The sequence below is a fragment of the Grampus griseus genome, assembly GCF_964374135.1.
Source record: "Grampus griseus genome assembly, chromosome: 15".
NCBI classification, from domain to species: domain Eukaryota; kingdom Metazoa; phylum Chordata; class Mammalia; order Artiodactyla; family Delphinidae; genus Grampus; species Grampus griseus.
The window spans coordinates 73,796,884-73,819,905 of NC_139009.1; the positions used below are offsets into that span (position 1 = coordinate 73,796,884).

At 47.8% G+C, this 23,022-nt stretch overlaps 2 protein-coding genes across 2 annotated transcripts in view; one reads left to right on the forward strand and one right to left on the reverse strand.

Annotated features, from left to right (window-relative positions):
* DNAH6 (dynein axonemal heavy chain 6) overlaps positions 1-9,831 on the forward strand; it is a gene marked incomplete at both ends in the record, with an annotated part of 289,518 nt that extends 279,687 nt beyond the window's left edge. Inside the window, 5 exons of the mRNA XM_082672762.1 lie at positions 867-1,052; positions 1,600-1,672; positions 2,473-2,624; positions 6,224-6,446; positions 9,728-9,831. Coding sequence (XP_082528888.1) covers positions 867-1,052; positions 1,600-1,672; positions 2,473-2,624; positions 6,224-6,446; positions 9,728-9,831 — 738 coding nt within the window. The remainder of the gene's footprint in view (positions 1-866; positions 1,053-1,599; positions 1,673-2,472; positions 2,625-6,223; positions 6,447-9,727) is intronic.
* A 1,729-nt stretch (positions 9,832-11,560) lies between these two features.
* TRABD2A (TraB domain containing 2A) overlaps positions 11,561-23,022 on the reverse strand; it is a 53,990-nt gene continuing 42,528 nt past the window's right edge. The window contains 4 exon segments of the mRNA XM_082672763.1: positions 11,561-12,372; positions 14,313-14,564; positions 17,958-18,048; positions 22,322-22,496. Coding sequence (XP_082528889.1) covers positions 12,189-12,372; positions 14,313-14,564; positions 17,958-18,048; positions 22,322-22,496 — 702 coding nt within the window. The 3' untranslated portion in view covers positions 11,561-12,188.

Below are 23,022 nucleotides of genomic sequence, written 5' to 3' on the forward strand. Positions count from 1 at the left end.
ACAAATCTATATGGCTTGCCTTTATCTTTAGCCAGGTGGCGGATATAACCCTGAACTTCCCATGGCTGCTGTGGGTCCAGCATCTCCCAGGACTACTGCCGGCCTCTGTCTTTTTTTGAGACGAGGGGAGGATAAGGGACATACCTTTAAAAAGTGTTTCCAGGGGCTTCCCTGGTGGCACAGTGGTTGAGAGTCCGCCTGCCGGTGCAGGGGACACGGGTTCGTGCCCTGGTCCGGGAAGATCCCATATGCCATGGAGCGGCTGGGCCTGTGAGCCATGGCCGCTGAGCCTGCACATCTGGAGCCTGTGCTCCGCAACGGGAGAGGCCACAACAGTGAGAGGCCCGCGTATCGCAAAAAAAAAAAGTGTTTCCAGTATAAGGAGGCTCTCTGGAATCAGCTGAAAGATTGGTCTCATCTAAGAATCTCCCCTTTCTGCTATAACTCCTGGGGCCGCAGGCTCCCCCTGGGCAGAGTTAGAGGTACTTCCCACGTCCTCATCCCCCTGTCCATGGTTCCCAAATCACTAATCATTAGGCCCATTCTTCCTTTGGCCTGGACGAGAGCTGGATGATGGCTTTTCTCAACATACTTGGGGGCCATCTCTCCACCTTCCCTTCTTCACTTCACTGGATCCTGCTATTATGCCTGAATCACCTCCCCTACAAGGTCTTACACCCCTCTGGTCACATGTAAAAAAATGCATGAAAGATTGGAGCGTCTGGCCCAGCACATAGTTTACAGAGAGGATGGAACCCAGCAAGCAGGTCCTTGAGCGTAAGGCAACACCTGCTACCATGAACAAGTTTCATTCCCACCTGATAATTACATCTGTGAAGGGCACCAACCCCTTTTTATTCTTTCAGACCTCTCTAGATACGCTCAACAAAGCCATTGCTGGATTGGTGGTGATGTCTGAAGAAATGGAAAAAGTGTATAACAGTTTCCTCAACAACCAGGTTCCCTCTCTGTGGTCCAACACAGCCTACCCATCCCTGAAGCCACTAGGATCGTGGGTCAAAGACCTTATTCTGAGGACTGCATTTGTGGACGTAAGAAAATTCACGTCTTTGGGGTCTGATGAATTTGATGACACGGTTGGCCCTCAAGCTCTTAGGAAGCCCTCGCTAACTGAAATACTGACAACCATCGAGGGATCATCTGAACCCAAAGAAACAGAAATTTCCAGAATAGCATCAGTTTGAAAGTCTTATGCTGATTATAGTAGAGTTTGCCCTAGACCTTTATCCCCACAGTCCATTTTAATTCCAGGCCATCCTTGGAGTTTCAGATCTAGTTCATGAGATCTCACCATGAGGTACAGAACCAATCTGACATGGGTCCAAACGGTCAGGTGTGACCTTGCCGCCCTCTCCCCCTTCTAGAACTTCTGTAATAACCAGGTTCTGGGTTTATGGTCAGCCTGGTGGGTGAGGAAGGGGGACAAGGCAGGCAGTAAGAATGGGGCTGGTGATAACTCAGGACCGGTTTAGATTCTGCCTCCTGGACACCCTCCAAAATACGACTTTGATTTAAAAGACAAATTCTATCTCAGAAAAAAAAAAAAAAGTACATTATGGTGTAATGTTTCTCCTTCAGCTGTGGCTCAAAAGAGGACAGCCTAAGTCCTTCTGGATCTCCGGTTTCTTCTTTCCTCAAGGATTTCTAACAGGTACCAGTGCTTTCCCTAGAAAAATCCCATAGGAACGATCATTATGTGTGATGAGCTGTGCCAGGTTTCTAGGAACTTTGAAAATGGCATGGCTGCTGATGGCCTAACCAAGGGGTTGTTGATTATAAGGCAGCCGAACAAGGCCCTGCTCTTCCTCGCTTGCTGGGGTGGGGAAAGGATGGCAGAAATAACAGATGTTCCTCCAGCAACCTAATGCCCACTCCTCTCAGGTTACCAGTGCAAATGCTGCTGCCCTGTGAGTGCACACAGCTACCCCACATGCTCAAGGGCACTACCTGCTCTCCACCTTCTCTGGCCCCACCTCTGAGCAGCGTCCTTCCCTCTAAAAAATACTCTTACTATCCCTCCAGTGGCCCTCAGGGATTCTGCCCAGGACCCCAGAGGGGACCAAGGTCTCTGGGCTCCTAGATGCTAATGAGCCCAGCCCTTCATCTGTCTCATCCTGAGTCCCTTCTAAACAGCCTATAGACAGCCCATACAAGACAAGCTACACAAGATGCTAAAGTTGGGGAGATTGGGCTCTGAAACTGCCTCACGGGCTTGTCTCTCTCATTGGCAGAGCGGTGCACTTCAGACTTGGCCTCCCCTCCCTTCCCAACCAGGACCAAAATTCGCACATGCTTTTGCTCCACCCCTCCCAACTAATTCAGAGTAAGATGTCAATGGTTGGGTCCTCTGGATGGAGAGGAAGCTCTCTAACGCCAGAGCATCCTGGTTGAGGCGAGTGGGGGCCATGTTTGGGCAATAGTAACCCAGGTTTCTGGCTTTCATATTTACAGGAACTCTTCAAAATCATGCTCGGAAATATAATTTGCCTATAGATGAGCTGAGTTTCAAGTACAACATGATTCCTATCTATCGGGATCAAGCCACAGTTATAGACGCTGCCAAGACAGTGCAGTTTGGACAAGAACTGCCCATGGACATGGAGGTATTGTCCCCCTGACAGTTGTTACAGCACAGCAGCTTCTGTCCCACTGTCATCCAGTATCTTAGGCAATCTCCCCTGCCCTACCCCCCCACTTTCTATTTGCAGGAGTGGGAGAGGGCAGGGTGGGACTCACAGCCCCAAGACAAGCTCCCCAATTAGCAGTGACCGGATGAGAACTGCCTAAATTAGTCTGACCTGTAAAAGTATATTTTACAGCAATACTGTAGATACCTACAGTAACTTTCTCATTCGTGCGGAGGCAATATGGCAAGAGGTTAAAAACCAGAGTTTCAGCACTGGGCAGCCCTGAGTAAATTCTGACTTTCTCCCTCCCCAGTTGTGTCTGCAAGAGCAATTACTAACATGTCTGCACCTCAGTGTTCACATCTGCAAAATGGGGCTCATGCCACCAACCTCAGAGCTGTAGGGCAGTGTAACTGAAACTTCAGGTGTCATGTGACCAGCACATAGTGAGCCCACAATAAATAACTGTTATCATAAGCTAAACTTATCTGCCTCGTTCACTCAGCTGCCTCCTAGCAGAATTGATATGCTAACTTCATATATCATATAACTGTAACTACATCACATAACCAGTAGGAATGTATCAATACTAAGGAAGCAGTTCAGACTCTTTGCTTACATAGTTTACTCCCTCTAGAGCAGAGGTTCTCAAAATGTGGTCCACAGACCAGCAGCATCAGCATCACCTGGGCACTTATTAAAAATGAACTTATTTACAAAACAGAAATAGACCCACAGATGTAGAAAGCAAACTTATGGTTACCGAAGGGGGAAGGGGGGAGGGATAAATTAGGAGGTTGGGATTAACATATACACACTACTATATATAAAATAGATAACCAACAAGGACCTACTGTATAGCACAGGGAACTATACTAAATATTTTGTAACAACCTATAAGGGAAAAGAATCTGAAAAAGTATATATGTATATGTATATATATATATATAGAGAGAGAGAGAGAGAGAGAGAGAGAGAGAGACATAGACATATATATGTTAACTGAATCACTGCTGTATACCTGAAACTAACACAACTTTGTAAATCAACTATACTTCAATTTAAAAAAGAAAAAGAAATGTAAATTCCAAGGACTCATTCCAGATTGAATCAGAGACTGGGCTGGGACCCAGAAATCTATATTTTAACAAGTCCTGCAGGGGGTTCTTAGCCCACTTGAGTTTCAGAACCCCTGCTCTAGAATATCTCAACCTCGACTGCAGGTTAGAATCACCTATGGAGCTTTAAAAACATCTGATGCTCAGTCCACACCCAATTACGTCAAAATCACCCCAATTATATCAGTCATCATTATATTTTAAAGCTCCCCTGGCAATTCCAGTATATAGCTGGGGTGAGAGCCACCACTGCCGATCTGAGCTGCCCACTTTCAACGTGCTGAGATATTGATGGGGCAGGGAAACCTCTGCTTCAATGCACCTGTCCACCCCAGTGGGCCTTATTAATGTAATTTTCTATGTGTGCTGTGAAATCAAAGATCTGCTCCAGATTGCTTTTGCCAGGAATGTGTTCACTAGCCGGTCAGTGTAGATGGGGTAAGTGGCTTTTACTAAACCTTTCTTAAAGTATCATGGTATTAGTAGGAATTGTTCCTGGGTAACTTAATCAGTATCCACCCACTCAGATCTGCTTGATCTAGTGTTTGCTCTGATTAGCAAAAACACACAAAGATGAGATTGATCCCATATTCATGGATTACTCTATGAAATGCTGTAATACCCCATGCCTCTTAATTGCCTGTATCTTAAAATGACAATGAAAGAGCTTACGTCTTTAAGGGAATTTGTTTTAGCATCAAAATTTTTTTGATGCTAAAGTATTTGCATGCAAAAGTAGGGGGAAATCAACTGAAAGAGGCACTCCTTGTTATTTTGAGACCCTTCTTAGCCAGGAGGGCATCGGAGGCCCAGGTCAGGACTAACTGAGGCTGCAGGAGGGCAGGACGACACCCACATAAAAGCCCTCATCCAGTCTGTCCTGGATGCTGGCCCTGCTCTGTGCCCGGCGCGCTCCATGTGCCACATAGACTGACTCTGACGGACAGATGTTTACAGTGACCACCGGGGCCTCCGTCCCTCCAGCCTGCCCCAGTCTACACACATCTCCACGTGGGTCATGTGCAGTGAACCACAGTGATGCCTGGGAATGCCGCCTGCCTTCTGTGGAGACTGCAAACTGTATAGTCAGCCCATCTCCTGGTCCTCCCAGCAAACGTCTGCAAGACACAGCGGGAGACTGTTGGATGACTTGAGTTCTGTTACAAACAGCAGGGCCACTGTCAGCCCATTGCCGCCTTTGTGCCATTTAGGAAAAGGCACTCGCTCTGTGTGTGTGCAGACGGCTCCTACACACAGCTTGGCAAGTGGATGGCAGGATGGTTTCAGCCTCTACTCAGGCAAACCTGCACGAGCATATAGAGTAGCCCCCAAAACAGGAAGGCCTTGCTCTTCCTTGCTGCACGCGAGGGACAAACTACAGGACACTAGGTAGTAAAGTCCAACCAAAAAGCACTTACCATCCTTTTATTCACTATAAAACACATCCCTTATGACCACACAGCTTGGTCCTCTGCCTGCAGGTGTGAAGCTCCAGTTATCCAAAGGTCTAGGGCCCCAGAACTGGCCAAATTCACTCAATGTTTGAGGAAGGATACACAGAAGCCCACAACTGGAAGAAATTGTATACCAGTGGTGACATCTAATCACAGGACATTGAAGGACAGGGGCTCTGTCTCTGTCTCTCTTTCTCCTGCAAAATTTCTTTTTTTTTTTTTTAATTTATTTATTTTTGGCTGCATTGGGTCTAAGTTGCTGCATGTGGGCTTTCTCTAGTTGTGGCGAGCAGGGGCTACTCTTCATTGCAGTGTGTGTGCTTCTCATTGTGGTGGCTTCTCTTGTTGCGGAGCATGGGCTCTAGGCACGCGGGCTTCAGTACTTGTGGCACACGGGCTCAGTAGTTGTGGCACGCAGGCTTAGTTGCTCCGAGGCATGTGGGATCTTCCCGGACCAGGGATCGAGCCCATGTCCCCTGCATTGGCAGGCAGATTCTTAACCACTGCACAACCAGGGAAGTCCCGCTTCCTGCAAAATTTCCCTTAAAAAACTTTCCATAAAAAAAAAAAAAAACTTTCCATAGGCACTCTGCAAATATTATTGCCAATATATAACCTCTCTTCTGGAACGGCACCCAGATCTTTGAAAGGCCTTGCTAAAAATAACAGATGATAATCACAGCCCTCTTGTCCATCCACTTCCCATGAGAAGGGGAAAATCCTAATGTCATGATATCAGAGTCTGAAGCCCATCAGTGGGTTTCCCAGGGGTACCCCCTACCGGACAGCCTGTGGGAGTGTGAAAAGTATGAGATTTGGTGACAAACTGAAAAGCAAATTATTTCACCTTTTGGAGCCTTGGCATTCTCCTCTCCAAAATGTGAGTGATAAGAGAATCTCTGGATTGGTTCTTAGAATTGAGTAAGGATGTAGGACTAGGAGGTGGCCCACAAAACTGACCCCTCCTCCTCTTCTCACCTATGAACTTCTGGGTGTCTTTCAGTTGCCCTCTCCTGAGGATGGTGTTCTTGTCCATGGGATATTCATGGATGCTTCTCGATGGGACAATGAGGAGATGGTGATAGAAGACGCACTGCCCGGACAGATGAATCCAATGCTGCCTGTGGTGCATTTTGAACCCCAACAAAATTATGAGCCAAACCCAACACTCTACCACTCCCCACTTTATAAGACAGGGGCCCGGGCAGGAACACTCTCAACCACAGGTGAGGATGTTCTAAGATCAGTATAATGACCGAATGCAAACTACAATCATCAAAGTCCAAATGCTGAACTGTAATGTACAAAGGGTGATCTTGGACCAATTAGCCAGGCTTAAAATAAGACCACTTATAACACACAAATGTATAAATGCTGTAAATTCTATTTGTTTTAATGCTGAGTGTAGATTAATATTATAAAGCCAATACTTGCTTCTATTAGTCTGATGAGTAGAAAATAGTTTATTTTGTGTGTGTGTGTCTTTCAATTTATTTATTTATTTTGGTTGTGCCGGGTCTTAGTTGTGGCCAGCGGGCTCCTATTTGCGGCATGCACGTGGGATCTAGTTCCCCGACCAGGGATCGAAACCGCATCCCCTTCACTGGAAGGTGAATTCTAAACCACTGCGCCACCAGGGAAGTCCCAGAAAGTAGTTTATTGAGCAGTGCCTTCTAATTGAAAAATGATGGACTGAGTAGACACATCTATCTCTGATCAAATCCACTGAGACTCAGCGTAGAAAAGAGATTTTAAAACAAATAAGTGGAATGCCTGCTACAAAAAGAGAAATCTTAGTAGACCTGAAACTGAGATACAGCCCTGAAAAAAAGGAACCGGATAAAAAGATAAGCTGAAGATTGAATGCAGACAGCTAGAGAGTGAGACAAGAGAATGCACTGAGGAAATCCCTCAAAGGACAGCACAGTGCAATATTTTTAAGTGACACTGTGGAAGGAGTTAAAATCACCAACATTTATCTAGCAGGCAATCTGGAAGGAGAAAGGAGAAAAAAATGGAAGAGCAGTAATATTTGAAAAACTGGCTGATAATTTCCCAGAACTGAAGAAACAGTTGAGTCCTCAGATTGGGAGATCTCACAAAGTGGTAGGGGTAATTTTTTAAAATATACAATGAACAAATAAACAAATTTTAAAAGAAACCTAGATATATCAGAGTGATACCTAAGACCATCAGAAATAAAGAAAATTCTCAAAGAGATGAAATGCATTAATATACTAGAACTAAAATTCCAGAAAATGAGAATCAGATTGACTTCAGACATGTCTCATTATCCACAGTTCATATAAAAATAGAGAAACTTCTTCAAAGGGCTGAGGAAAAACAACTTTGAACCAGAATTGCAAGTGCAACCAAATTATCATCTGAACGAAAAGTTGTAATAAAGACCGTCTTGGACATACAAAGGCTCTAAATTAATCACCACTGATCCTCTACTTAACACACACACACACACACACACACACACACACACACACACACACACACACGGTTAAATCTTTAATAGTTTGACCATAAAAATGAATTTATAATAACTTGGAACTAAATTTCCAGATGACAGAAATACGAGAGGGAAGCCAGGAAGAAAGAACTAAAAAATCTTTCTCATTTGAATGGAGAATATAGATACTGATGATATTTATTTTTCTAATAAAATATTCAGTTAAAGGGTGTTCTCTAAGGGTAATGTACAGACTAGAACTAAAATAGACATTCGTGTCACATGACCTCCCACTCCTATGACAAATCTAAAAAAGTATTCAAAGGTATTTTTTAAATTAATAATGGTATTTACAAGTTTTTGTAGGGACATGTACTTTTTTTTTTTATTTTTAATGGTACGCAGGCCTCCTCTCCCGTTGCGGAGCACAGGCTCCGGACGCGCAGGCTCAGTGGCCATGGCTCACGGGCCCAGCCGCTCCAGACCGGGACACAAACCCATGTCCCCTGCATCGGCAGGCGGACTCTCAACCACTGCGCCACCAGGGAAGCCCTTGCCCATTTTTTAATAGAGTCATTTTTCTTCTTATTATTGGCTAAAATTCCAACAGGAACTCTGTGGTTTTCAGGAAAAGGAACAAAGAAAAGGTAGTAATTAAAATGACAGTGCACTGGCACAAGATTCTATAAACAGATCCAATGTACTGGAGAGAGCACCCAGAAACGCACTGTGCATATATGGGAACTTGACCTGTAATACCAGCATCATTTAAAATTGATCAGGAAGATGGAAATTATTCCACAAATGATGCTGGGACAATTGGTTATACCAAACTTAGATCCTTATCTCCTACCACATACAAAAATTAATCACAGATGGACTCTATAGACTTAATCATCACTAAAATTTAAAATTATTAACCTTAATGAAATAATGGCTCTAAGTAATAATTATCAGCTGCTGCTGACATTCCAACAAAGAAAGACAACCAGACACAAGGCGTTTCCTGATGGAAGTGCACACCACCTAGGAAGTATTCTTGCCAAAAAAACTCAACCCTGAATGTGATCACACCTCTAGATCTAACCACCCTTGCAGGAATAGAGGAACATGTGTAAAGTCACCACAGGGATGCTGTCAACAAGAGCCAGACTCTGGGAAACCTCACAGGAGAAATAGCCTGGTTGTTTCAACAAATATATTACAAGGGGGTGGCAAAAGGAACAGAGGGGAAACTACCTGTTAAACAACACATCACTGTTGCAAGGTATGGACCTTATTTGAATTTCAATTCAAACTAATGGTTACTATACATATACATTCTGCATATGTACTAAAAAATGTCATTCGAGCACCTGCCAAGGCACCATGCAGGGAATGACGTACAAAGATAAGGAAAGGGGAGATGTAGGCATTCTCTGCTGGGGACACCACCACCTGCCCCGACCTCCACACAGATGGGGTTTGCTGTGAAGGCCAGAAACAGCAACCCCATCCTGAGGGTAGGGTCCTCTTCTCAACCTGGTCCTGGCCCCCCTCAACCAGGCACAGAGTGAAGAAATGGTAAAAGTGCCCTCTTACTTCAGATGTCCCAGAGCTGAGGGACATACCTGTGACTGCACTGAGTCATCTCAGGACCCCAGTGCCTACCTACTGGGTGGAACAAAGGATGGATGGATGGATGGATGGACAAGCAGATGGACAAACGGATGGATGCCCAACCTACCAATTGTATCCCCTGAATCCCATTAAAACTCAGGCCTCAATCCTAGTCCAATGCTCCCTGAAACAAACTGCAGAGAACCTGAAACATAGTTTATAAGGTTATATAAGGTCTAAGCTGGACAGGTCCTAAAGGATCATTTGTTCTAACATCTTCATTTTATACAGCATAAAACTGAAATCTGTAGAGGACTATTTGCCCTTCTTCTTTAGAGGCAAAGTCAGGTCTGGAGCCCGGGTGTCTAAACTCCCAGTACAGTGGTTTTTGTATTAAGGGGTTATTCTTTAAAGTAACAACCCTTTTTTCCCTGTATTCTTAACTAGGTCATTCAACCAACTTTGTGGTGACCATCCTCTTACCCTCCAAGCGGTCCAGAGATTACTGGATTGCCAAGGGATCGGCTTTGCTCTGCCAACTAAATGAGTGAAAAGGTGCCACCTCTGTGCTTAAAAAGAACCAGGCCAGAGATCTTTCCTGATGGGGGAGAAAAGTCTGCGTAATTTATATGCGAGCAAAACAGGTTTACTTCTGATCTGGCTTAAAGGTAGCAAGTGTGGCTTTTATTTCTTTTATAACCTAAAATAAAGTGTTTTGAGTTTCTCTTTCTGGTGGTAATTCAAGCTCTGATGTGAAAGCAGTGAGTTCAGCGCTCACCTCTTAAGCCTGCTCCCCCTCCCCCATGCAGGAGGCAGCTTCCCATCAGTAAGGGGGGTGGCTGGGACGGGGGTAGGGGGGTGGGTGAGGGGGGGTGGCTGGGACGGGGCGGGGAGGGGACTGGGGCGGGGGGGGGAGGGGCGGCGAGTCAGACCTCAGCACTTCCTCATCCGCATGGGCTTCCTTCCTCTTCACGCTAATGTGAAAGGCCCACTGTACACGTCAGTCTCGTGGCCCTAGGTTCTTCCATGTCTAGACCAGTTTAAGGCTCAGGGCCCAGCACATGAGATCTGGGCCCATGGTGCCATTCCCCCATGCTGTGGGGCTGGATTACAATCCTTAGAAAAGCCTGCGGTCTTCCACGATTGTGCAGGTCGCTCCCACTCAAGGGCAGAGGAATTTTCCGCTTTGGGGTAAAACTGTATGAAAACTGGCCAAGTCACCCTCCAGGTGCATTGGCGCCCCTGCCACCTCAAAAGCAGTGCTGAGATGGAGCAGCCGCTGTGGTTTGCAAACCATTTTGCGTCAGCCCTGCCAACCGCGTCTGTTGCTTCCTCGGCCCGGATATGAGCCAAAAAATTGGGTACCACCCAGCTAGGATGTGAGCCTCTGGAGAAAGCCACGCCCCCTGCTTACAGGAAGAACAGGGTCAGCCACAGCAATCCTGTAGACTCAAGTCACTGAGAAGCAGGGAGCACCACCTCTATTAGGAATCAGAGGGAAGAGGTGCCTCCTAAGTCAGGGGAGTGGCTACAGCTGCAGAAGTCAGAGGGTTGACATTAGGCACCGCAGCAGCTGTAATCCGAGGTCAGAACGCTGCAGGAAGCTGCACCAGCCTCATGCAGAGCCACTGCACACACTTGTGTCTGCTGGAGCCTGCACATAACTGCCACTACGACCGAAGAAAAAGGTCTTCTGCCCCTTTCACCTTCCAAATCTCACTAAGTGTATCTCATTAGAAGACTCTCGATCATAGCAGCAAGGGAATCTCGGAAAGTTTAGCCCTCCTACCCCTGCAATACAGGGGGCACAGAATGGAGCCAAGGTGGTGAACATGGATCCTGAGTGCCATCACATCACTCGGTAGGACTCAAAGATCTCCTTGGCCCTGGAAATGACCAAGAATGAACCCACAAGAAAGTCTCTGGAAAAAGGAAGGGAAGGCCACAGAGCTGTAAGCCCAGGCAATCAAGGTACCTGAAACCAGATACTTCTTATTGGCCCCATCCAAGTCCTGGGCAGACCCTCTGGGTTTTTATGAGCTGCTCAGAGACCCACGAGAACCAAAAGGAAACTCTGCCACAGGCGGGAGACCCTGGTCTGTAACCATGGTGGCCGCAGGGGGAGGGGGGGGCGGGTATCAGCTGGGCAGGGCTGAAAGTTCCCATTTCAGACTCAACTAGGGAAATTCTATTTTTAGTCATTTTATATACAGATTCTTCATAAGACTTTATTTGGAAATCACAAAGACATATAAATAATTAAGTAACACACAGGACAGGGACGGGGGGAGAGGATGAAAACCATTTTCTTGCACAACACCCCTGACAAAGCCTACCTATCCACCAGTCTTCAGCATGTGGATGAGACACCCTCACACACTGTACATAATGAAAGCACTTGTCAGAGTGCAGGACCCACACTAGTCACCAGACCTTGAATAGACAGGAGCAGAACAGAAGTTCTACAGCCTACCAACTGTTGCATCCAGAACCAGGAGAGGATGGGGAGAAGAGCAGCAGGAAGGAGGAAAGGGGCAGGGTCCATGGCTGCAGGCAGACCCAGGAGTGGGCCCAGGAGTGCAGCAGGGATAGTATTCAGAGCATGCGAGCAAAAAGAGCTGTTTGCTTGGTATACACACTGTGGCAAAAAATCTACACAAAAGAAGTATTTAATAATTTTCTTACAATTAATTATTTTCATACAGCTCATTACGTTACAAAACTATACACCTCCCCCAAGCATTGCTGGATAACCCAAAGTCATTCCTTGGGAAAAGAAGAATCAACGCTGGCTTTTTAATTTTGAGTCTCTTCTCCTGGGTTGGGCCTATCAGGGCCAGAGCACAGTGTGGAGTACAAAATGGCTGTCCTTCAAGTCCGAGGCATCAGGTCTTGGCTTCTCTGGTCATTACAGGAGGGTTGTCTCTGTTTGGAAAGCCAGCACCAGCACCCATAACATAGGTGTCCAGACAGACAGGCAGGCACTGCTGACCACCATCTGGCTGTGGGGAGACTGCCCAGGGCGAGGGAGCCGCAGCTTGGCGGAGATGCGCCTGTCCAGAACGGGGACCTGGAGCTGTGGGATCCCAGCACTTGGAGGCAAAGAGAAAGACACAGTCTCAGGGCACAGCAAGAGCCACTGGATACTCCGAGGCCCCCAAAGGCCTGCACAGCTCCTTCTCACCTCTCTCCTCCAAAGACAGGAATGTATCTTAGTACGTTAATAGATTTCCTACGTCTTGGCCCTCGTGACTACTGCTACAACAAAACCAAATGATACAGGCACGAAGATTAGCACACTGAACAACTCTCCCCCAGCTATCTGCTTCTTGGTTCAAGGATTATTAAAATTAGTTTGCTCAGACTTGCTAATTATCAGCCTCTGGGCAATGCCAAGCAGGGACCCTCCTCCCTGACCACACAGAGAGGCACCGCCAAGCCAGGAGGATTCCTCTCCGGGTCTCTGGCTCTCTCCCCTACCCCAGCTTGGGTCTCATGTGAACACCACGCAGCCTTCCCAGGTCAAGACAGAACAAGCGCTGGCTCACCTGGTCCTTTCAGCTCAGCTCTGGTGTAAAGTGCCCAATCCCTGCATGGCCACCTTGAAAGGAAATGGCCCAGACTGAGAAGGTACTAAACAGGTCAGTGTATTCCTCCATCAGTGAAGGATGGTTGAGGAGCCTCCCCGTGTCAGGCACCATGGGGCACATGGACACCAACAGGATCTGTCCGTGCTCTCCAGGTTACATCTGGCTGCCAGCTTCTGTCCATTTAAAAATGCAAACCCCACAGCACACGGAATGCCTGCCTCAAACCTTTCAGTGGCACCCTACTTCTCTCAGGCATGAGATTCTCACAGTGATTCCATCCAATTTACCTTCTAGACCTACCTCACCCCTCTTCCCACTGACCTCCCAGGCTCCAGCCAGAATTACTTCATCTTGGTTCCTTTAACATGATCACTCTCTCCACATCAGACTTTTGCACTGTTCCCCTTGCTGGAACTCCCTCGCCTCCCTGTTCAGTTGTTTACACATTCATTCAACATTCATTATTAAGCACCTATGCAGGTATCAGATGCCTGCATCTCCTGATCCAGACTCAGAAGCTCTGTTCATTGGGCTTCACTTTGTCAGGCTTCTACTCAGCAGCAACCAAAAGGTCGCTTCCTCCAGGAGGCCCTTCCTGACACCCGCCACCCTAAGTTAGGTAGTAATGTCCAACACACAAACACACACACGCGCGTCCCCGCAGCCCCCTACACTCCCCTTGTGAATAATCAACTCAAAATCCAGCTTCCTCCCCAGACTGTGAGCTCCATGAAGGCAGGGCCAGTGTCGGTCTGGTTCACCCCCAAAGCCACAGCACCAACACAACAGCGGGCACATAGGAAGAACTCAAAAAGTTTGGCATAAATTGAACTGTAGCCTGGATCCCAGGCCTCTCTGGTGTAGTTCTTCCAGCAGAAACCAGGCTGGGTCCCCATCTTTGGCTCCTCTACCCACCTCTGATCCACCCACTGGGCATCTCTGCGAGTGCACATTCTGTGGTCACCATGCTCCCTGCAAAACGTAAGGGCTGAACAAGCCCATTCCTACAGAGGTGCTTCCAGCTCCGGAAAGCTATGAGCTTCTCCCTGATCTGCGGTGGAGAAAGGGCTGGGAAATCAAGTTCTTCTCAACCTTTATTCCAGCCTCATACTACTTTTAACAGACCCACCCATGCCCCCCGCCCTATCTGTTCGTTAACAGAGATAAATATGGGGTCCTGGCCCCGGCCCTGGCTTGAAGCAGTTACTTTTAATCTGGATTCACCTCCACCAGAGTGGACAGAAGACCGCTGTCCAGGCCATGAGAAAGGAGAAAGGTTGCACCGTGATGGTGGGGCCACTCACCCCCTACCACAGCCTTGAACTTCCGCCCCTGAAGCAGTGTGACCCGCATTCCTGGGCTGCCGCCCACCCGCACTTCCGGGGTGAGGACTGACCGGGCGATGGGCTCGTGGCTGGCCCAGGCCGGCCCAGCCACCTCACCTCTCCTCCAGTCGGACCCACAGGTCGATGAACTGCCGGAGCCGCTGCCTCCGCTGCGGCCGCCTCCGCTTCTTCCGGAACTTTCGTCGTGCCTCGCCCGGCAGGTAGGAACTTCTGGGCAGAGGCTGGTGGAGCGGCAACAGTGGGGGCCCGGCAGACCCAGCTTCCGGTACCTGAGCTTCCGGGGCAGGCGCTTCCGGAGCCAAGACGGCAGAGGGGGCGGGCTGTGACAACGGGTTTCTGGTCTCTTCTCTGTAAACAGAGGAGGAAGGAAGAGGAATTGAAGGAAGGTCCCCCAGCATGATGCCCTCCCCCGCCTTTAAGGCTCGGGACCTCACAAAAGGCAGATAATGTGAAAGTTCAAGCCGGCTGGGGAGGCAGGGGTCTCAAAACCACCTCGAAAAGTGATCACTTTGACGCCTTTGTTTCTCCCTCACATACCCTCATTGTACTCTCTCCAAATCCCCTAGCTCTGGGGAAGAAATAAAAGATTCTTTCTTAACCGCTTATAACTACTGCACTTGCCTAACAACGGCTCACCACTGCCTAGAAAGTCACTGAAGATTACGGCGTTTTAAGAGGAGTGAAAAATGTTTAAATGCTCTTTACTTAGAACAATTGAAGTGGCCCTCAACCCTGTTCCTCCCTCCTGTATCCCTATAAGGGCTCTGCTCAGAAAGAGGCTCTTCAACAGCCACAGCAGCCTGCCCAGATCCCTCAAGGATTATCACGTGGCTGCCGAGAAGGGGAAGAAGGAAGGAGGTACCTCCACAGCCAGTGCCCTCGTTATGTCCTCACCCACCCCTTCACTATGGGCATCTCCCTGGCTCTGGGCCCAGAGTCCCTCGCCCCTTCTTCTCCCTGAACAGGAGCTCCTTTAGGGACCTCATGCTCTCTCATGACCTCACCCAGGAGCACCGTAGAGAAAGAAGTGCACCACTGAAAACTCTTAGACGCTACCCTCACAGAACACAGTCAGGACAGCTGCTGCAGCCATCCACATCAAACTCCCCAGGATCGTGGGAGAGGGTGAACCCAGGCCTTTGCACTGGATCTCACAGACTCTGATAGAATTAAGGGTAGGGGCACTGAATAGATCCCTGGCAGAGGAAACTACATGAACAGGGAGGAAGGGGCTGGAAAGCTAAAACTGGGAGAAGAAAGGGCAGAAAGAAAAGGGCTGTGCAGGCGAGGAGTCCGAACTGTATCCTGACTCTGACAAGTTGTGTCACCTTCGGTTTCTTCATCAGTAAAGGAGAAGAAACCCCCACCCCACAGGCTGGTGTTGAGGGTTAACTGAGAGTCGGTGTGAACCAAGTTACCACCTGACAATTGATCAATAAACGTTCCTTCCTCCCCCCGGAAGTGTGAGCAGCCCAGTAAATGACAGGACTGGTTCTCAGCTTTCATTGTGTGTCAGAATCTCACGGAGAGATTTTTAAAATATTGACTCCTGACCTCTCTTCCCCCAGGGGCAGGTGTCAGGGTTAGAGGCAGATTTAAGGAGTCTGAGAACAACCAGCAACACACACACACACACCCATCCACACTCCCAAGCGGGGCCCTCTCTGGCAACCCCAAAGATAGTGTGATAAACCCCAGCCGTGACAGTCAGCCTGGGGCCAGGGGCTGAGAAGTGATCAGAGGGCCCAGCCCACCCTGCTTTCCAAGAGCACACGGTCCAGTGGGTGAGGAGAGATCCACAGACCCTCTCCGCCAAACAAGCAGAGAATCCCTAAGGGCTGGGCTCTCCCCCCAGAGCTGAAGGAGAACGGGAGGGAGAGATGGATGGAGGTCTGCAGCAGGGTTTTCTCAGTCAGGGGAAGAGTGGAGGGAGACTGCAGACAGTGGAAAGGAAGAGCATTAGCAGAGGTGGAGAGGCAGCGGCGAGGACAAAAGGTTTTCTGATATCAGAGGCAGATCCGTGCTGGGAAAAGGTGGGGTCTGGGTGCCGAGGCATCGTCATGAAGAAACTGGACTTTGGAAGAGGACAACAAGAAACCCTGAAGGTTTCTGAGTCAGGGACACTTGCAAGATTAGTCCCACAGAAAGGTGGAGAAGGGACCAGAGGGCGATGACCTTAGGAACAAAGGGGGCAAATCTGAGAGAGATTTTAATGGAAGAAGCCAGAGGCCTGGTGAAGGTGGAAAATGAGAAGAAGTCTTAGGTGAGGGCTTTTGTAAACTAGAAAGTACTGTGTGAAGAACGGCTGTTACTGATAAACGGAGTGCAAGATATGGAGAGAGGTGGGGGATGAGATAAGCCCAGGATGTAGTCAAGTTTTCCAGAGAATCATGGCTCATTGGGATGGAAAGCGGGCTCCCAAGGAGGAACCTCTGGAGTGACGGGATAGAGGAGGACCTGGCCTGAGACAACATGAGGTGAAGGTGGGTCTTCCGAGGAGAAAGAGGGCACCCGGAGACCTGGAGAAGGGAGCCATCGGGCAGGCATCACAGCTGGACCCCCTCTCCGTCCCCTCAGCAGAGGGCATATATTTTCCTCCTGGAGTCCTCGCACCGCAGCTGAGGGCTCTGCCAGGAGGGGGCGCTGGTGACCACGATCTGGAGGGAGTGGGAGAGGAATGGAAGGTGGGCGAAACTGTGTTCCCTCAAAATTCACATGCTGGAGCTCTAACCCCCAGTACCTCAGAATGTGGCTGTATTTGGAGACAAGACTTTTAAAGAGGTGATTAAGTTAAAATGAGGCTTTTAGGTTGGGCCCTAATCCAGTCTGACTGGTGTCCTTAGAAGAGGAAGTGTGGACACACAGAGACACCAGAGTTGTGTGCACACCAAGGAGAGGCCACATGGGGACAGTGAAAAGGCCACCTGCAAGCCAAAGAGAGAGGCCTCAGGAGAAACCAAACCTGCCGACACCTTGATCTTGGTGTCTAGCCTCCAGAACCATGAGAAAATAAATTTCCATTGTTAAAGCCACCCAGTCTGTGGTATTTTGTTAGGGCAGCCCAGACTGGTACAAAGTGGGTAGGAAGGGCCACCTTGTGCCCACTAGGACTGGACACGGGGCAGAGACTAGCAGGGAGGCCAGCGTGGGGCAGCAGCATTGATGAGGGTGGGAGATCCCGGCCTCCTGAACTCTTTACAGAAGGGGCCACAGGGCAGGAGGGTGACTCTGCATAAAAATGAGAAGTAAACAGACCTGGGGGTAGGAAACAGCTCAGAGAAAGAGAAGGGGCTTTGCTTCTGCCCCGGAGATGGGTCTGACAGACACTCCCAGCATCTCCAGCCCCCCTGACCTTACATGAGGACTGATTCCACCACCTGCCTCCCTAAAACTTCGCAAGGGCCCAGGTCAAAGGCACTGAGCGTTAAGTCAAATCACCCCTCCTGGGCCCCAGGACCAAAGAGCATCCTCCCCTTACCTTCCTTTCTGCCCCAAGCACTGCTGAGGAAAGGCCAGTGTGGCCTCTACTGCCCAAAGTGCCTGGCCGGCCAACCCAAGTCTGACACAGTCCCAGCCACGAGGGGACGCCAGCTGAGCTGGGGACCGAGTGGCCGCTTGGTGTCCGTGCTGGGGCCCTTGGAGTCTCTCAGGACACAGCCCACCCTGGCGCCCAAGCAGCCCTGTGCGGCTCTCAGCTCCCCTAACTGCTTCCTGACCGGGATAGAAGCACAGGAAGGTTACTTGTTGATGGGTCGTCCAGCGGGGGCGTGCTCTACCTCATAGCCTTCGCGCCGCAGAACATCAAGAACTGTGTTGTTGCCCATGAAATGCCCTGCAGTAAGAAAAATGATCAGAAATGTGGCAGCTCTCGTGACCCCCAAACACACACCCCAGAACCAAGAAATTACCCTGCCAACCCCGTCCCTTCTAACCAGCCCAGTACAGTTCAGAAAGCTTCTGCAAGGGGGCCTCTCAACAGCTCTGCCAGGGTAAGCCGTGTTTCAGAGATTAGGACTCAGGATCAGAACCATGCGGTGAGCTGCCTCGAGTCACACAGCTAAGAGGACACCAAGTTCCAACCTTCCACCTCCGGATCCAGAGCTGACAGTCCTGACCATTCTTGTTTATGTAAGCCAAGCACCTCTGAGACCCCAGGCCCCTTCTGTCCTATGTCTACTTAAAAATGCACAATAAAACCCTCCTTTTAGCAGAAGCCACCAGAGCTGGAAACCTCAACCTGAATTTTATTTCACTTTTTTCTTTTTCAATAAAAAGCAGGGAAGATCAACCAGATAAGCTTACAGTGGCATCGTGAAATAAGTATTTTAAAAGGGTAGATCCTGGGATGCATCTTCTTTCATTTCAGGTTTTGATGCTCAGAACTGACATGATCCTCTGGGGTCACAATGCCCCTTTCTGTGACAGTTGGCACGTTAATGTCCTAAATGGCTAATTAAGTTGCAGCGCTCCATCCTCTGATCCAGCAGAACAGAGGCATCGTTATTATCTCCATTTGAAAATGGAAAACAGGTAAAGGAGGCTCAGGACTTCACACACAAAAGAAGCAGCAGAACAGAATCTAAACCCAGGCAGCTTGGCCCCAGAGTCTATGCAATGTGGACAACCGAATACTCAAGAGGCAGAGACCAGGAAAGCAAATTAAGGTCCATCCAAACTCTCCCTTGCCCTGACGCCACAGCACGAAGAAGCAGAGGGAACTTAGAGCAGCCTCTGGGAGCCTGGGGAGCCCGAGGGTGGTGTTTGGGGCAGAAGGTACTGGGCTCTACTGCATTCTTGGGTCCAACTGTAGAGTTTAGGACCCCAAGACTGATGAACGGCAACTGACTCAGATGAAAGGGACGTTGGCAAGGCCCAGATTAGCCCCGGTGCAGAAGCACAGCAAACTCATGTATAGAGTGTGCCTGGACTCGGGGCCGGGGGAGGAGACTGAGCTTGCAGAGTGTTGCGGCGATGGCTTCCACTCTCCCAGCCGTTACCAAGTCCATGTGACAGGGAGTAATCACAATAATAAAGATAGTTAACATTTCCTGAGCATTACGAGGTGCAGGGCACTGTTCTCAGTGCTTTACACATCATTCAGCCTCCCCCCAACAACAACCCTATAAGGTAGATGTATTATTACCCCCATTTTACAGATGACGAAGAGGCATAGGTGGTGCCCAGGTGGTCTGGCTCCAGCGTCCATGCTCTCAACCAATTAGGAATGAAAACAGGATTTGTCGAGCAAATGAACAGCCCCTATTAGCAATCTTTATCATTAAGGACCAAGCTATTCTGTGTGACTTCAATTTCCTTCTACTCCAAAGGTGAGCTCCATTTCTCATCTTTAAATTTCATCTGCAGATCCCCGTGACAGACGTCGCTGTGGCAGTTTAAACCTCTGGAGCTTTCAGTTTGGGGAGATCCTCACTTTACAATCAAAAGTGTGCTAACCACACAGCATTTTAAATTTCTCACTGCCAAGGCTAAGAGTTTGGGAGCAATTTCTGTATTTCTGTGGTTCCCTCTGGTCAACTCAGCCTTCAGAAGGCACCAGAAGAAATAGACTCATGAGGTGGAGAAAACAGCCCCACAAAGATAACTGCACCCTGGTGGCTATGCAGGACACTCCTGATACCCAGAGTGCCCAGGGGCTGTGAGGTCTCTATCCAGAGCTGCAGCCGTATGCAGAACCATGACTGAGAATCAGGCAAGCCCAGGTGTCCCAGTGTCACCTGTGCCATCTGTCCAGCACAGTCTCCATCTGGAGGGCTGGCCCTCCAAACTGCCCAGGTCCAACCCACCTGGCAGGCTGACGTCCTCTCAAAGCCTCTCCTTGCCCCTCTGGGGCCTGACCCCTGTCGGGGTGCCTGCAGGGTGAGGGCTGACAGCTGAAAGCCATTCATTGACACAGGCCAGACATGGGCACAGCGCCACACAGCACAGTCCACAATCCAACTACGGAACACGGGACTCACGGAGGAGGAAGCCACTCCCAGACCCACCCAGGGCTACCAAGGCCGACACTGCGATTTGTTTCATGATAGAATTTTTCAACAAACAAGGTACAGGAACCTGACCCCTTACTCTTTTCTACAACAGCTTTATTGAATATCATTCACATAACATAACATTCATTCTTTTCAAGTGTACGATTCAGTGATTTGGGGAACATTCACAAAGTGGTGCAACCCTCACCACTAATTTTAAAGCATTTTCGGGAGCTGAGATTTTGATAGGGCTTGCGCTGAATGTGCAGCTCAGTCTGGGGAACGTTGTCATCTTAACACTATTTATTATGTCTTCCAATCCACAAACATGAAATGTCTTTCTATTTACTTAGGTCTTCTTTAATTCCTTTCCATGATGTTCTTAGTTTTTATTTTGCATCTGCTCTTCACTAAATTGAGTCCTTAGTGTTTTTCATGCTGTTGTAAATGGAACTGGTTTCTTTTGTTTTAACTTACTTCTTTTCTTGAAGTATAGCTGATTCACAATGTTGTGTTAGTTTCAGGTGTACAGCAAAGTGATTCAGTTTTATACATGTATATATAAATGTGTATGTATGTGTAAATATATGTACGTATATATTCTTTTCTGATTCTTTTCCATTATAGGTTATTACAAGATACTGAATATAGTGGAACTGGCTTCTTAGTTGCATTTCCACATTATTCATTGCTAGGGTATAGAAAAACAACTGGTTTTTGTATATTGACCTTGTATCCTGAACTCGGTTATTAGTTCTAATAGGCGTTTTTTGTGGATTACTTAGGATTTTCTATCCACAAGATGATGAAAAAAGAGATGGTTTACTTCCTCCTTTCCAATCTGAATGCCTTTTATTTCTTTTCCTTGTCTAATTACCCTGGCTAGAACCTTCAGCACAATGTCGAAGAGAAGTGGTGAGAGCAGACATCCGTGTCTTGTTCCTCATCTTAGGGGGGAAAGCATTCAGTCTTTCATGATGTCAACTATGAAAAGATGTCAACTTGATGAATGGATAAAGAAGATATGCTATACACACACACACACACACACACACACACACACACACACACACACAATGGAATATTACTTGGCCATAAAAAAGATGATGTCAACTATACGTTTTTCATAGCAACTTTTTTAACAGGTTGTTAAAGTCCCCTTCCATTCCTAGTCTGATGAGTGTTTTTATCATGAAAGAGTTGCATTTTGTCAAATGCTTTTCTGCATCCATTGAGATGATCGTGTGATTCTTGTCTTTTATTCCATTAATATGGGATATTACATTAATTTTCAGATGTTGTGGTAAGCTAAATAACGGTTCCCCAAAATATATTCAGATCCCAATCCTTAGAACCTGTGAATGTTATCATACATGGCAAAAAATGGAGGTAGATGTTTTGCAGATGTAAGTAAGCTAAGGATCGTGAGATCAGGAGATTACACTGGATCACTCATTCTGCTATTCCGGAAGTGCTTCTCTCCAATCCCCGCATTTTACTGGTAAGAAAAAAAAAAATAAGTGGGGTGACTTGTTCAAGTTTATGAAGCTAGTGGAAGAATTGAAAAGAAACCTAGACCAGCAAATACACACTTCTGCACACTACCCAGCCTCCAGCATTTCTGTCCTTAATTCTGGAGGCTGCAAAGATATGTTAAAATCACTCAAGAAGATAAGAGAATTTATTTCAAAAATCCCACAAAAGGAAATAATTTTCCCAGTGTATTTCCATGTATACTACTCATGGTTAATAATAGCTGATGTATCAGCCCCCAGCCTTAGACTTAGGACGCTACAGTCAGGGAGGAGAGAGAAAACAGACGAATTTTAAGGGAAGTTAAAAAACAGAAAGGTGCCAGTAAGAAGTTGGGATTAAGTGCTGAGTTCAGAAGAGGGAGAAATGCCTTCCTGGCTGCGGAGTGTATCAGGAGCCCCACGTGGAGGGAGAGCTAGTGTCACAGGCACCAAAGTTTCAACCACGACGGATACTCTGACATCATCAAAAAGTCAAAGAAGGTGTCACTCCTCTCACCGTGTAGCAGGGCCCACCTCAACACTCCTTCCTCGGGAGAAGCAGCAGAGCCCTGGGTCTAATCAGAAGTAGCCTGCAACTCACCGGCTCCAAAGGCAAAGAAAAAGCCTTTGTCAGGGAACTCCTCCAAAAGGGCCTTCACCCGCTTCCCCATTCTCTTGTTCATCTTGTAGATAAGCTCCCAGCGGAAGTAGCTGTCGATCTCCTGAGCAGCGATGCGCTCCACAGGTGGTAGCGTGGCATTAATGAAATCGGGAACCTCCGCCAAAATAAAGAGAAAACGATTAAGGGCAACAGAGTTATGAACAAAGCTGCTTAATTTGAGCATCAAATCACCAAGGCCAGAGGGTCAAGACGCTGTCAAGAAAAAAGTAAAAAGTGACACACGATTCTGGGAGCCTCCTGCCGGCTATTTTTCCAGACAGTAATATCATTCTCTGTAACCCAAGTGAGAAAATATTAAATGAAGTGCCCTGAAAGAACTCTTAGGCTATGTCAAACGGTATTTCTGTTCCATCTAAATGATTCTGTTTGGGGAATTCCCTGGCGGTCCAGTGGTTAGGACTCCTGGCTTCCACTGCAGGGGGCACAGGTTTGATCCCTGGTTGGGGAACTAAGATCCCGAAAGCCACACGGGCAGCCAAAAAAAAAAAAAAAAGATTCTGTTTGTTGCCACGTGTTTCTATAAGGAAACCATTTCTGTGCCTAGCACGTCACAGTTGTGTGTTTTTTTTAATTGAAGTATAGTTGATTTACAACATTGTGTTAGTTTCAGGTATACAGCA